This window comes from Scomber japonicus, chromosome 12, assembly GCF_027409825.1.
Source record: "Scomber japonicus isolate fScoJap1 chromosome 12, fScoJap1.pri, whole genome shotgun sequence".
NCBI classification, from domain to species: domain Eukaryota; kingdom Metazoa; phylum Chordata; class Actinopteri; order Scombriformes; family Scombridae; genus Scomber; species Scomber japonicus.
In genome coordinates, this window is record NC_070589.1 from 2,941,556 (window position 1) to 2,958,192 (window position 16,637).

General features: G+C 39.8%; 1 protein-coding gene across 1 annotated transcript in view; it reads left to right on the forward strand.

The window, feature by feature from the left end:
• Positions 1–16,637, forward strand: part of cntnap2b (contactin associated protein 2b) — a 36,289-nt gene that overhangs the window by 6,362 nt on the left and 13,290 nt on the right. Inside the window, exons 5-19 of the mRNA XM_053330161.1 lie at positions 749–859; positions 1,549–1,742; positions 1,956–2,103; positions 3,673–3,876; positions 4,005–4,189; positions 4,430–4,573; positions 7,937–7,939; positions 8,410–8,668; positions 9,406–9,555; positions 10,256–10,418; positions 12,082–12,188; positions 12,331–12,450; positions 13,239–13,354; positions 14,570–14,654; positions 16,336–16,492. Of these exons, the coding sequence (XP_053186136.1) occupies positions 749–859; positions 1,549–1,742; positions 1,956–2,103; positions 3,673–3,876; positions 4,005–4,189; positions 4,430–4,573; positions 7,937–7,939; positions 8,410–8,668; positions 9,406–9,555; positions 10,256–10,418; positions 12,082–12,188; positions 12,331–12,450; positions 13,239–13,354; positions 14,570–14,654; positions 16,336–16,492 (2,146 nt within the window). The remainder of the gene's footprint in view (positions 1–748; positions 860–1,548; positions 1,743–1,955; positions 2,104–3,672; positions 3,877–4,004; positions 4,190–4,429; positions 4,574–7,936; positions 7,940–8,409; positions 8,669–9,405; positions 9,556–10,255; positions 10,419–12,081; positions 12,189–12,330; positions 12,451–13,238; positions 13,355–14,569; positions 14,655–16,335; positions 16,493–16,637) is intronic.

Genomic DNA, 16,637 nt, shown 5'->3' on the forward strand with positions numbered 1-16,637 from the left:
ACACACACACACACACACACACACACACAGTTGATGCTGTGAACCCTCCCCCCCTCTTCTTATTGATGCTGAATGTGTGGAGAACAAAGACCACCCTACACACACACACACACACACACACACACACACACACACACACACACACACACACACACACACACACACAGTATTTCACTCCTCAGCTTGTAATAGCCAATTAGTTTTTGACAAAAGCAGTGACATTTTCATACACACCAACATTTGTTCAAAAGTATTGAGATAAGCTTTATGGTGTATAAGTACTACACTAGAATGAATTCTTTGTAAAATAGATCATACTGACCTGCAAGAGAAGATGAATACGATAGGTTTGAACATTAACATCTCCAAAACTGAGTAGAGGTGCATAAATTCACCGTTCAGTGCTCGGGCCCTAATTCATTTGAAATAGAATTGAAGTGTGTCTCCACTTACTATCAACACATGTATTTAAATATGCTAACATGAAACTTAATGGTGTCTAAAAATAGTGCAGTCAAGTGAGTGTGCAGTTTAGTATATTTGAAATTGAACTAATTATACAGTACCTGTCAATAGTTTGGACACACTTTCTCATTCAAGGGAATGGGAATATGTGTCCAAACTTTTGACCAGTAGTGCATATCATTAATACATTAGTACATTAGTGCAAAGTAAATATGCTGCTGGCCTCTGCAGATCACTGATGATGTGCAGCTGATATCTGAGTCTGTTTGTGTCTTTTGTGCAGGGAAGTGTGAGGACAGCCTGGCCACTCCTCTCCCCTACAGCTCCTTCACCAGTTCATCAGTGCATGCTCGAGACCATGGAGCCGGTTACGCCAAACTCAATCGGAAACAAGGTATGCTTAAAGTCTGTGTAAAGTAAGAATAAATATGTGTTCTGAGTTTGACATACCACAGAAAAGTGTGTTGTTAACCACCCTGCCAAATTTGAATGAGTAAAAAAATCACCAAATATATGAAATTAGGCTTCAAAGTTGTGTAAAAAGCAACCTCTTTCTCTGCTCCCAAACGCTGTGGGAGTGCCCGCCGAGTTCGCTGAAGCCCCGCCCCCTACCAAGTGTCACCTGTCAATCAAAGTCACCACCTCTACCTGAAACATGGACGCTACGTCTGAGAGCTTTCTGCTGCTAGCTCGGCGGCTAACTCAGCTAACTGTAGACTGTAGACTGTAGTAGTAGTAGTGTGTGCTGAATGTATTAATACCTCTACAGCAGCAGGGGCGGGTTTATGCTAATTTTCAGACCCTCCCACTAAATCCTGAACACAGAAATGTTGAAACACAGTTTGTGAAGCCTAGCTCCACAATTCAAATCTAAATGGTTGAAATGCTTTTTACACCTTTTTTAGAAATACATTTATGACCTATTTAATGTGTTCAGAAGAAAATGTCTGATGTTCCAATATGCAATGCTAGTAGGTACACAAATACAAAAGGTGATGGGTGTATAATGATTTGTAAATGATTTCTATAAATAGATGAATGTGAATCTCACCCTGTCCACCCCTCTAACACCCATAAAACCAGGTGCTGGAGGGTGGTCGCCCTCGGATACAGACCGTTATCAGTGGTTACAGGTGGACCTGGGTTCGAGGAAGCAAGTGGTTGCTATAGCGACACAGGGTCGTTACAGTAGCTCTGATTGGACTAGTAAATACATGCTGCTTTACAGTGACACACAGAAAAACTGGCGGCCTTATTTACAGGATGTTAACATCTGGGTAAGAAACATCTTATCTCATCTAAACTTTTCATCCTTTAAAACCATATAATGCAATTTACATGAAAAACAATACCAAGACATGATTTTCATACTGCTAGAATCAATGCAACTTAGACCAGTGACACTGACAGTTTGTCAGAGATGTCTGGTAGGGATAAATGTATATAATTACTTTGAATGGTATCCTGCATGTGTTTCAATTTATAATTAGACGTTTGAGGGGAACATGAACAGTGATGGTGTGGTTCGCCATGAGCTGCAGCATGCTATTCTGGCTCGGTACATCCGCCTCATCCCTTGGGACTGGAACAGTGAGGGACGCATCGGACTACGTCTGGAACTCTACGGCTGCTCATACTGTGAGTAGGAGATTACAAGGGAGGAAAACATCAACCTACCAAGCAACCATTTGTATTTTGTTCTAGAGTATGTTTTATCAGGGCGGTAGGGGTATGTGTGTTTGTGTGTGTGTGTGTGTGTGTGTATAAATATTGTGAATACATTTTTAAAAGGTCATTTTACACTTGTACAACTCTAATGTACAGTTACACATTTGTGTACACATTCACAAATCTTGGTTTGCTTGTAACCCTGACAACCTAGTCTCACATCGAAATGTGTGATAGCTAAAGATAGTTAGTGACTGCAACAAATAACTGTATATGCAGAGTTATATCAATAAATGAAAACAAGCTTCTCTGTATCAGCATGTAGATGTGATTTGATGTTAGTTGTTTTTCACTAACATGTTCACATGCTGTTTGATTGGATAGTTGTGTGGTTTTAGCTACTTATAATGTGTGTCTTTCTGTGTCTTCTGGAAGTACCACACAGAACCCCCCCCCCCCCGCCCCCCCAAATATGTCAGAGCATATTTCATATACTGCTTATGGATAGGATGAGCACTAAACAAATGTAGGGCTAGCATCACTACAGGGCACCCTAAAATGTAGGAGTGGAGGGAGTTTGGTTATTAATAATGACGGATAATTATCATAAATAATTATTAATAAGAAATTAAAGAATAATCAATACTAATTAATTTGGGGCCAAACAGTTAATATAGCCTCAATTAATCATAAAAATGAGAAAAGTAAAGGAGTAGAATCCGAGCATTGTCTATTTTGATCAGCCCATTATCACAATAACATATGATCACAAAACTCTTCTCTTTAAAGCTATAACAATTTATTAACTAATTATTATTTAACAAGTTAATTAACAAATAATAACTATAACTAACAGAAGGAAGAAGACTGTAAAAATAAACAGGTGTGTGTGTGTGTGTGTGTGTGTGTGTGTGTGTGTGTGTGTAGGAGAGAGGAGGGGTGTGTGTCTGTGTGTGTTGATGCAGGGAGAGAAAAAGGGTGTGTGGGCGTGTGTGTGTGTGTGTGAGTGTGTGTGTTTAGGAGCGTGGGGAGGCGGATATGGGGGCGTTTCCGCTGGACAAAAATGGCACAATGGAGCCGACTCGTCACTGCTCCCAAACATACCAGCTCAACAGTAAACTCTGACATTAGTAAACAACATCAGGTACCTCACAATTAATGATGGACGAGAGTCCCAAAGGAGAATATGGGATCCTGAGTTCAGCTTGATTCAAACCCAGACAAGTTAGGGCTGGGGGGAAGGGGTGCTGCTTGCCCCCTTGGCGGTTTTCCTTTGTTGAGGCGGCGCAGGTCATGCGAATCAGGCTTTGATCTTTCCTCTAGGATGCATTTCATGCTTTGTCTTTCAGCAGACAAAAGCCATGTGCTCAGTCCACCATAGCCTTAAGTCTAGGCCTCAACACAAATTTAGGGCACAAAAGAGCTAATTTAACGTGATCCATGTAACCAGCACCAGATTTGACGGTCCTGGATCCAAGCTGGATCTACTCTGTTGACAGAACGTCTCATTACATTTTTTGGTTTGGCTTTGTCTCCCAGGGGCAGATGTGATCAGTTTTGACGGCCATGGCATCATCTCATACCGCCTCAGAAGTAAAAAGATGAAGATTGTGAAGGATGTAATCTCTCTGAAGTTTAAAACCACGGCTAGAGATGGGGTGCTGCTCCATGGAGAGGGACAGCAGGGAGACTACATTTCCCTGGAGCTCCGCAGGGCACGACTGCAGCTCAGCATCAACCTGGGTAGGCATCCATAAAGTCTATGTAGTTTTCTGGGGTAGCCTATAATATTCTATTGATTCTAAGAACTAGTATCTACTGCTAAAAATGACTCCTGCTCCTGTCTGTGTGATCTGCTCTCCTCTTTCTAGGCAGTAACCAGTATGGTTCCATCCAGGGTCACACCTCTGTGACCAGTGGGAGCTTACTGGATGATGACCACTGGCACTCAGTTGTCATAGAGCGTTACCGTAGGAACGTCAACTTCACTCTGGATCACCATGTTCAGCAGTTCAGGACCAATGGAGAGTTTGACCACCTGGACCTGGACTATGAGGTAAAGACTCGCTGTGAGTCATACTGTCTGGCATTTATCATATCAGCCTCATGTCACTGGTACGTTTGTGCTAGTACAAAGGTGAATTAAAGTGTTACTTAAAAATGCAAATAGAAAATGACTATGAACAAGACAGACAGATCTGATTATGTAGAGTTCCTGACAGTGAGTGTGTGTTGCTCACAGTAGTAGTATCAGTGTGACTCAGTCCATATTGTCCACTCTGCTGTGTGTCCTCAGATCAGTTTTGGAGGGCTGCCTGTATCGGCGAAGCCAAGCTCAGGAAGCAGAGATAACTTTGTGGGCTGCATGGAGGGAATCACCTACAATGGAGACAACATCACTAGCCTGGTCCGCAGGAACAAGGTGGACACCTCCAGCTTTGTAAGACAACTCTCTATGCCTCTGAGTGTGTGTGTGTGTGAGTGCGTACAGCAATCTTTGTCTTCAGAGTAGAATACTACCTAAAAAATGTGTTGACATAATTGCCATAGTTCTTTCTCATGTGCACTAAAACTAAAAATTTCTATTGAGGAAAAGTAATTACTTGTCTGCCGCTTGGTGGAAACTATTTCAAAAAGGTGAATATTTTTCCCATAGTGATCATTGCTTCTGTTGGTAAAATAACTCCAAATAACCAACCTCTGTATATTTGACATTATGCACAAATCCAGTTAAAACAATGTTTAACACTGAAACCTTCTTCCTCTGACACCAAGGATCATTGGTTTGATCCTCCCTCTTGTCATGTGTGTGTTTGTATGTGTGTGTTTGTGTTTTGTTGACTAATACAATACCAACTTAACCTGGGAAAATAGTTGTATGATGTCTTCAAAGAAACTATAAAAGAAGGAAGGTGGATTATATCTGTTGGGACCTTGTAATAATGGAGAAGCCATTATTTAGGGGAGAGGATCTAGTCTCATCACAGGAGCACCATTTGTTAGAACTCATGGCCATAATGGTCTCACTAAGAGAACAGTAAAATTGTAAGGGTTTAGTAATCACTAGAAATAATGAACTGCTGAGCACCAAAATGTAAGAAGTAGCTCCACTAAGGAGGGACTACTATAATGCAGGTGATAGCCTTGCTACAAGGCAACCATACATGTAAGAGTAGAAAGGACTGTGTTTGGTTATTATTAATGACTAATAATTATCTAAATAATGATTAATTCATTCGATTATTAACGAGAAATTAAAGAATAATCAATTCTAATGATTAATTCGGGGCACCACCAGAAATAACCAGACTGTCTGATTAGCCTCTATCAGTCATAGAATTAAAAAAGGTGAAGGTGAGAACAGTCCAGTTTGATCAGTCACTTATCACAATAACATATGCACAATGATCCCTAATATAGCCAGTCTAATCAGTAAAAGTTATAAATTGCACTACCACTATTAATAGACAAACAACAACAGATGTGTATGACTGTACGTGGGGGGGGGGGGGTGTTCAGGAGCGTGGTGGATGTGAACATGTGTGTGTGTGTGTGTGTGTGGATAGTAAGAGGAAGAAAGAAAGAAACAGAGATCAAGAGAAAGAGAAAATAGTAAAGCTTGGTACACAGATAAACGTGCACAGCCTGGAGGCTATGGACACGGGTCACCTGACTGATACTTGCTGACAAAGCTTGTTGTTTCTCTCTCTCAAGATGGAGCTAACCAACTAGCAAGCTAACTTGCTAACACAGGTAGAACGTGAAGGAAAAGGAAAGGAAATACAGTAGCTGGTCTGCGGCGGCTTTATCTGGTCTTTCCACACAGCAGAGCCACTTATTTTCCTGCAAAAGCACAGTAACACGAGTCCTGGTGGACTAACAGAAACAGTTTAGCATGTCTCTATGACAACAACTGTAAACAAAACACAGACGGTGAGGGTATGCAGGCTAAACAACAGCAATACAAAATAATACTAAGCTAGTATTATACACACATTTTTAGGGCACATAGGCTTTCTAGTCCACAGAGATAACAAAGCCTTGCATACAACTCCTTAGGACTTTCATAGGACTTTCATCAGGGTTGACCTCTAGGGATCTGAATCTTTACCTGTAGGTTTCAGGGTTAATATCATATTTAGCAAGAATGGAAATGTTGACCTGGTCATAGTCAAGGGTGTCATCAGTGTCCATATGCACACATGCCCCTCTAGCTTTACCCAATCTGCTTTCTGCCACCGGCATGCTACAGCAATGCACTCGAAAGTAATGAGAAAATGTTCAATAGCATCATTATCAGTTAGCTTTTCCAATCATAGTGTGAATGAAACTGACTGGCAGATGGTTGGATTTGCAGATATGTAAATGGGCTCAGCTTGAGCCTGAATATAATGTGGCATGGAATGTAAGGCCTCCAAATCTGATGGGTTAGAGTCTGTTGACAGGGGATCTGGCAGTGGAGATGTTCAGGCCTGTACTTCTAATTACAACAGCTGAAACTGATGTTGAATAGCCTTAAACTGCTGTTTCTGCTTTGCAGTTATCTCATTCTGCCTTGCCTCATGAGCATTTTGCTGCCCAATATGAGCCTGAAGAATGGCAACCATGTCCAACACCTTCAACCTCAGTGCTTTCCACCGCTCCAGAAGCTCCATTGTCTTCCTCCTCATCACCAGCTGGCTCTGATGCAGGACAACAAGGAGGGCTCCTTGTTTCCTGACACTTTTTCCTGCACAGTGCATTTTTTTAATTTATTTTTTTATGCTGGGGGGAGCAACAAAAAAAGAACATATCCAACAAATTGAAAGGGAAAAAAATAATTCCTGTGTTCCTCCACTGGATGATCCCACCACTGCCACCAACTGTCAGGGATCAAGTAGTGAGGCAATGAGGAGACAGGAATATAGATTTTTAAAAATATGGTTTTATTTACCCAAAAATGAAGTATTTTACAAAAACCAAGGCAAATTTATTAGCTAAACCTGTAAAAGAGGTCAACAAAAGATAACAGCAAAAAACTGAGATGTGAAGAGAACAGACCTGATGAAACGACATAATGGAGCACATATATAGTGGCTTGGCCAAACCAAATAATACACAAGGGGAAAACAAAATGGACGCCAACTACAACTAAATACAAAGCAAGCTAACTAAACCCAAATCGCCCCCATGGCACAGCAGGAAGTGGTCCAGCCTGATGAGCTTGGCCCAAGATTTCAGAGCCCTCCACCCTTAGCCCCACCTTTTGTTCCATCAGGAAGAGGCCTCCCCCAACCATGGTAACTCAGGTCAAAGAAAGAAATGATTAATACAAGTGAAAATGATACAGAAATGTGTGCACTCCAATGCAAGGCTCAAAGTAAATAAACAACTTCTTAATCAAACAAACTATGTAGTATGTAATTGTGTAATGTTAATAGTTTGGTGTGGCTGGCTGCAAATTAAATTAACCTGTGTAGAAAATCAAACTAAAGTGGAGAGTGAGTATGTTAGATTTGACCCTGTGTGGCTGTGGCCATCACACCCTCGGTAGTCCAGAATTATTCAAAACTGGTCCTTAGCCCCTTCAACTTCTGAAGGCAAATGGTATAGTTGTCTGGACTTACAGCTGATGCAGGTTGAAATTTGTTCCAGTCAGCATTGACTCCGCAGGTTACACACTTGAAATTTTAACTTGAAAAGCTGACCGGACACTTTTACATATATTTTTTTTTACAAGACAGTATTTCTTGGTGAAAACTAAATGCCCCATTTTCTTCATGTGCTGGTTTCTAACTTTGTCTGCCTACTGCTTGGTGCTGAGCAGGTAGTGTGCAGTGGCTTAATCAGGCTGATGAGAGCAGAGTTTGATCATTGGAAAACCAAAACAATGAGCTGAACATGGCTAAAACACTGCTGATGATCATTATGTGTGGCTTCGTCACTACAAGTTATACCTTCCACATCACATATAGTCAGTCAATCCACTGATTATTGGAAGATATTGATTAGTACAGTTATAAAACTGAAATAAATGGTCCATCCCTTTGGATAACTATTAGTCAGAGAGAGGATCAGAGGAGCAAAAAAGAAGTTTGATGTTTGGCCAAGACTTTGCCAATAATGTCTAGATTACTGTATTTGTAATCTTTGGACAAGAATTGACAAGTTTCACTCACAAAATAAAAGACTCCTGAGTCTGAATAGTAGTCCATGGTTTACGGTCTGACCTATAGTCTATGATTGAGCTCTTCTTGTACTAATTTCATTTCTCGCTGTCTCTTTCTCCCTCTGTAGCGCAATCTGACTTTCTCGTGTGCTGAGTCCAACTCTTTCCCTGTTTTCTTCAACTCCACATCCTTCCTGCGGCTGCCGGGTCAGAGTGACAGCGACACTCTCTCAATCAGTCTGTCTTTCAGGACGTGGAACCCCAACGGGTTGCTGATGTTCACAACACTGGTTGATGGTTGGGTGGAGGTGGGGCTGACAGAGGGCAAGATCACAGTCTACATGAATGTGACGCAAATGAAGAACATACGTATTGACATCTCATCAGGTGAGCTTAAAGTCTGTGTAAAGTAAGAATAAATATGTATTCTGAGTTTGACATACCACAGAAAAGTGTGTTGTTAACCACCCTGCCAAATTTGAATGATTAAAAAAATATATGAAATTAGGCTTCAAAGTTGTGTAAAAATCAGTCTCTCTCTCTGCTCCCAAACGCTGTGGGAGTGCCGCCGAGTTCGCTGAAACCCCGCCCCCTACCAAGTGTCACCTGTCAATCAAAGTCACCACCTCTACCAGAAACATGGACACTACGTCTGAGAGCTTTCTGCTGCTAACTCAGCTGCTAGCTCGGCGGCTAACTCGGCAGCTAACTCTGCGGCTAACTCAGCTAACTGGCTAACTGTAGACTGTAGTAGTAGTAGTGTGTGCTGAATGTATTTCTACCTCTACAGCAGCAGGGGCGGGTTTATGCTAATCAGACCCGCCCACTAAATCCTGAACACAGAAATGTTGAAACACAGTTTGTGAAGCCTAGCTCCACAATTCAAATCTAAATGGTTGAAATGCTTTTTACACCTTTTTTAGAAATACATTTATGACCTATTTAATGTGTTTAGAAGAAAATGTCTGAATTCACTTTACACAGTCTTTAATTAGTTCAGTTACTTTTCACTGCGTAATCTTTTCTGTTTTCTGGCCGTTTTCCCCTTAACAGTATCAGTTATTGTTGTTGTATTAGTTTGATCCTGTTTGAGTTAACTGACTAAAATGTGTATTTCCTCTTAGGTTCAGGTCTGAATGATGGACAGTGGCACAGTGTCCATCTGAATGCACTGGAAAACTATGTCATGCTCACAGTTGATGGAGATGAAGCATCCACAGTGAGAACAGTCATCCCCTTCCAGATTCAGACAGGAGGAACATACTACTTTGGAGGTGAAGCACTCAAAAATACAACTAAGCATCCAAATAACTTTGTGTGTTTCATTAAGTGGAAGAACGACAGCACATTTTTCTTTTCAGTTAGTGAATCAGGTGATCTATGACATAAATCTCATAAGTTTCTTTTAGTCTAGTCAAAGTTTCTCCAGACATATTTGTATATAAATGAATTTGTGTCTGATATGTTTTTCCATAAAAACTTGTATTGTAAACTTAAATTGCAAACCACAGCCTCTTGGGACTTAATGCTTTAATATATGAATATGCAAATATATTTCAAGATGTCTCCTACTTTACTGTAGTAGGAGACAGAGTCCATTCTCACTTTTGTGCACTGGAGGTTTCACGTTTCCACAAAACAATAATCTGAATGAAGACCACGATTGGCTCCAAACTACTTGTAGTGTCACAAATCATGCAGAGATATATTTATGCTTTCCCTATATATTATTCTTGGCAGTGTGGAAAAAGCTTTTAAACAATACTTAGACCTTTATGTTGAAAATGATGTTGAATTTGTTAACTGGATGAATTAAATGTAAATAAAAGTTGGCTACATCAATGGGGGTGACTGGGAGTGAAAAGAGGATTAACTGTCCTTAACCTTCAAGGTCCAGGACAGTAATAGCTCATTCCCTCAATATTCCTCCACTGGTTGAAATACTTACCTTTGATCTCATCTGATTGTCTCCAGGCTACTTCCTGCAGACTAACATCCGGTCACATCAGCGCTCCTTCCAGGGTTGCATGCAGATGATCCACATAGACGACCATCTAGCTGACCTCAGGGCTGTGGAGCAGGGCCTCATTGGAACCTTTGAAAATGTCAGCCTGGATATGTGTGCCATTATAGACAGGTATCCAACTGAATCAGATTTAAACACTCATTGGGCCAGATGCAAGAATATGTTGGTATTTTTCTTCTTAAATCTGTTGTACTTTTTTCATGAGGTGGAATTTAAATGACATGATGAATCCCACCTGTTCTAAATGAATGCTCATTCCCGTGAATAGTAAATTAACATGAATGACGCCCTCAAAATACCATATAAGGTCAGACGACTCCACGGTTGTGGAGAAGCTCCATTCATCACAATGACGCTAAAGACTAAGAAGAAGAACTTTACGAGCTCTCAGACTGAGGTTCTGCTCTCAGAAATAGATCAACAGAAACACATATTATTATTTAGTGTTAGTGGTGAAATTAAAGGTCCAAAGAAAAACAAAGAATGAGGAAAAATGAGCCGTCACAGAAATAAAAACAAAAATGGTTTAACATGAATTAGATGTCAAAAACATCTCGATAGGAGTGTCATCAGCCATGGAGCTAAACTATAACTTCAATCAGCAATATTTCAATTAAATGAATAAAACTAATTAATAGTCAGTTTGTGTTGTGGAAAAGTAACTGTAGTTTCAGCCACTAATATTTATATTGTAAGCTTGCATTATATCATAGTTTCAATTGTCAATTTAAATGATTGATCTACCTAAATTGTTAAATAGCCTACTACCTTATACCAAATAGGCTAATACTTTTGCAAACAGAGTAATGTCATCATGATTATGAATTCAAAAGTGCAATTTAATCAACGGGACATAGTATACACTTGCTCATAGCCTACATCCCCTGTAGTTCACACCCACTACCCAGGGTGTGAACTACAGGGGGCGCTCCCCCTGAAGCTTGGCTCCCCCTGGCTCCCACTTTTTGCAGAGGGGTCTCTAAAATACTGTCAATATAATATACACTCAGCCCTGCGGATCAACATTATTAATTTCTCTGTTATGTGGCAGTCAGCATACAGTGATGTTAAAAAAAAATCCAAGTCAGTTCACTCTGAAGAGCAGAGGCAGTGGTGTCTTCTACCACAAATGTAATGTTAGTGACAACTGCTGATGTTACACCTGCTGCTGGACTGCTGTCAGCACAGACCTGCTAACATCTGGGATGACAACGCTGGACAAGAAGTTGGAGATGAGAGTAACAGTTCAACAGCCCGACCTCTCTGTGTCTTATTTGTGCTGATAAACTACAGTAGACTAAATCACTCTGTAGTACTGTATCGTGCTTGGCTGTATTGTATCATACAGTGTTGTTTTGTTTTGATACCTGTGTGGAAGTATTATGTGTTCATTAATTGATTAGAAGACAAGATATCGTTGACACACTGCCATTACACAATTAGACAGTAACAGTCATGTTTTATTGCTTTGGAGGACTGCAGGTTGGCTGTGCGTGACAGGTACAACAGGGTTGCATCACTCATAAATTGAGAGAAAATCCAAAATACTAGAAAATTGGTGAATGCGGCAAATCCTCGTAAATCACTTGTACGCATGGTTTAAGAAGGAATCTGTGCATACGAGTGGTTCTTGCATCTGGCCCATGATGTGATAATGAAAGTGAAGCACAGGGTAGCAATTCTGTTCCCTCACAGCAAATATTCTAGATTGAATATGTGTTCATGCTGTGTTCTCATGAGTTTCCTTCCACTGTCCAACTGTATATCATATCAGGTGTGTCCCTAACCACTGTGAGCATGGTGGGCGCTGTTCACAGACATGGAATACATTCAGCTGTGACTGTAGCAGCACTGGATACACTGGAGCTACCTGCCATACATGTAAGTACACACACACACACACACACACACACACACACACACACACACACACACACACACACACACACACACACACACACACACACACACCTACCTCTCTATGTGCTTTGTGTCTGATGAGCAGTGTCTTGTGTCTCTCTAGCAATGTTTCAGCAGTCCTGTGAGGAGTATAAACACCAGGGTAAGAGCTCAGGAAGCTACTGGATCGACCCAGATGGCAGTGGATTGATCACTCCCTTCAGAGTCAACTGTGACATGACAGGTGAGACATCACAGTCAGAAGGGTGTGAGGTTTACTTTTGGCTTTCACTCTGCATATTTACAAGAGTAGCTTTAGCATAAAATAGCATAAACCCAAGCTCTACTTTCAGCTAGTGCTGCTTTATTATGGAAAAAATCATAATCACGTTTATTTGGGTCAAAATTGAAATCACGATTATGAAAACAATTTTTTTAAACTTTAGAAACATGCTGCATTTATTGGACATTTCTTGTCCATTCAGCTTAATTAATTTTCTCTCCAAGCAGCAGCCTTTTATCTGCTGCTTAACGCAACACACAGCAGAACATGTGTGGGGATATTAGTGCCGAGCGGGTTAAGATGAAGATAGTTCACACATCACATCCTGGTTTTTAATAATTAGTCAGTAAACTCAGCATCGTCTGACGCAGGCTGGAAACTCTGTACTTTTATTTACAGTTAAAACATTTCACTGTGTTTCAGCTTCTGTCAAACTAACAGAGCTGCGGTGGCTTCCGGTCTGAGCTTTTCAAAATAAAACCTTTGTTATTGAGCGCTGTCTCATTATTATTAAAAATTGTTTCCCCTCGATTTTATTAGTTTCGAGATGGTTTGGCCCCTAAATCGTAATCATGATCAAATTTCGATTGATTGAGCAGCCTTACTTTCAGCACTTATGTTCAATCTTATAACAATGTATATAACCATATATATAACATATAATCGTACAGTTATTAAGTATCTGCAGTCCAATCTTTGTTGAAGAGTTTATGGAGGGTTTTACAATATGTTGTCATTCTTTCTTTTAGAGAATAAAGTTTGGACCACAATGAAGAACAACCTGTCTCCTCAGACATCAGTCACCACTGCAGACCAGGAGGGGAAGGCAGTGCTGCAGATCACTTACAATGTGACTGATGAACAGGTACACCATGACCATGTGTTTATTTGATCTGGTTTGCCTGCTGTGCACTTTGCTTGGATGTGTTATGTTTGGTCAGAGTGGTCAGTTTTTTGATGGGTTGCTTTTATGAGCATGGTGGTCTCTGTACTCAGGTGTGGGATACATGCACACATTGTATGTAAGTGTACATTTAAAGGTCCAGTGTATAAGATTTAGTGGCATCTAACAGTGAGGTTATAGATTTCAACCAACGGAACTGTCTCAGTACCATATCTTCTTTATAGCATAAACATAAAATAAACACAGCGGTCACATTTGACTACATTGTTTCATTCATCAGTTGTTGTCCCTGCTTAGCCTGTAGTGTAGAGTAGTCTTTAGTTTACAGTGTGTGTCAGCCCTCGTGGGCCCCTCATGCTAGATGCCCCAGATAGGTACTAAGTTCAGGCCAGCTCTGTTAAATTCCATTTCTGCCAAGTCCATTCTGCTAGATGCCACTACATTCTACATCTGCACATTTAAGTAAAATAGGGTGAATGAAAATGACTTAAGGCCACTGATTACACATAATCAAATCATCTGACAATATTGCCACAAAATTCCCATTGCCACTAATACAACAAAAGTTTCATGTCATACTCACCAGTCTGCTGCCTTCAGTTCAGTACAGCAATACTGTTTGTACTAAATGATCATCAATCTCTCTAGTCTATTCAGTACTAGATAGGTCTAATCTGTTATTGGGTAAACATGTTTAATTCAACACTGAAATGATGGAATAATGTTAAACACAGTACCAGTCAAAAGTTAAGACACACATTCTCATTTAAGAGAATGGGAAGGTGTGTCCAGACTGTGTGACTGGTACTTCAGGTACACATCAAACCATGACATGTTGCACAAATTCAGTGTCATTATAACACTGACATAATCAATAATCACATAGAGAAACAGTAGTTTAGGTCACTGTGAAGCTGGTGGGCCATATGCAGTTCAACATGGAGGGGATTATGAAGTGTTGCATGTGAAACTCCTTGTGCTGACAGATCATGTTAAGACAAGGTGTGTTGATATGAGAGAACCACATGTTAGTTGTCATGACAAGAATTTTATTTATTTATTTATTTTATTTCATTTTATTGTGTCAGTAATGAGGAAAAATATGACATAACATGAAAAATGATTTGTAATGGTGTGTGTGTGTGTGTGTGTGTGTGTGTGTGTGTGTGTGTCCAGGTGCTGTCAGTCACCAGCAGTGCAGAGAAGTGTGAACAGTATGTAGCTTATGCCTGCCGAATGTCTCGTCTGCTCAACTCTCCAGGTAAAGTATTAAACACCACCAGACAATAGTACATTTACTCAAGTACTGTATCTATAACTCCACTACATTGTATTTACAACTATCGTTAATACGTCATTTTCAGATTAAGGTTGTATATAAATCATATATAAAACACATTGTTAAAGATTAAACTAGTTTAGACATTGACATGGTTCATGTACAGAAGTAAACATTCATATCATATAGGGAGAAGAGGTGTATTGTACTAGATTTAGCTAGCTCATTTCCATGTGCAGTCCAGGGCAGGTAGACCCACACATCCAAAAAGATTGTGGATTCTGGATGGAGCAAGTAATCTTGATCATTGTATTTGTGTAATTGAATCTTTTTATGCAAAAACCACATCAGGCTCAAATTATGATGCAATGACTTAAAACAGGACTGGATGTTATCTTTAAAGTTCATGTGTGTCATCTAGACCAGCAGTTCCATACCTTGTTCTTGAGAGACACATATTTTTACCATAATAAACTTTGGTGAGCCCCTTTCCCCCCAACAGCAGCATGGAACAATGAAGTAGTGAACCTAACCTCTTAATACCTGCAGGATACCTGTGTGAAATGAGTAATATATAAACTGCAGAACAGAGTATTTCTTATTTTCTTCTTCTTCTTATTATTAACACGATTTATGATTTCCTTTTTATTTCACTGTCATATATGTGTGTGCTGAAAATGATTGACATGATTATTTTCTCAGCTTATATGTTCGAGGCTGGATGCAGAAATCAAAACATATACTGGATATACTGCCTATTTTTAAATCCCATTGTAATTTTAGTTGAGTTGAATATGTTAAATCTGTGACAGAATGAAACGTCAAAGGAACAGCATTATAAGAAGGTGGAAGACATTTGATAGTTACTGAGCTTAGGAGTGGCAGTTTTCTCAGTTACTGGTTCTTGTGTTTCAACGGCAGCTCTGAGATCAGTGGTCATTTTCATTCTCATTTTTCTGTTTCCTATTATGATCTATCATTCATTTAGTTGTTTCACAAATCACATTCTTTACAGCTGTTGTGCTTGAGAATCAGGGTCTCACTAAGAGAACAGTAAAATTGTAAGGGTTTAGTAATCACTAGAAATAATGAACTGCTGAGCACCAAAATGTAAGAAGTAGCTCCACTAAGGAGGGACTACTATAATGCAGGTGATAGCCTTGCTACAAGGCAACCATACATGTAAGAGTAGAAAGGACTGTGTTTGGTTATTATTAATGACTAATAATTATCTAAATAATGATTAATTCATTCGATTATTAACGAGAAATTAAAGAATAATCAATTCTAATGATTAATTCGGGGCACCACCAGAAATAACCAGACTGTCTGATTAGCCTCTATCAGTCATAGAATTAAAAAAGGTGAAGGTGAGAACTCTGAGCACAGTCTATTTTGATCAGCCACTTATCACATAACATATGCACAAAAAAAATTATAGGACCTTTCTGCATGTCACCCCCCCCCACTGATCTAGACTACAGTTGTTTATGAATATGTTGAATAAGTTGAATATGTTAATGCATATAGTATGTCACAATGAATCTTAATGATCTAATCATCATATTATTTATCCTGTTATTGATAAGAGCATTTAAAACCAATATATTCATCTAATTCAAGTGATAATAAACTGTCTCTATGTTGTTGATTTGACTCCCAGATGGTGTTCCATTCACCTGGTGGGTAGGAAGAGGCAATGAGAGACATTCTTACTGGGGGGGTTCAGGACCAGGGATACAGAAGTGTTCCTGCGGTATTGAACACAACTGCACTGACCCCAAATATTACTGCAACTGTGATGCTGAACTGCGCACCTGGTGAGTTGACCAGCTGAGCTGCTTCTTACTTTTAACTAGATAGGTTTACAGAGTTTGTACACTTACATTTGAATGTAATCCTTATCTTCACTGATTTCATTAATGCTTTTGCTAATTAAAGTATGACTCCTGTATCCAATCAATA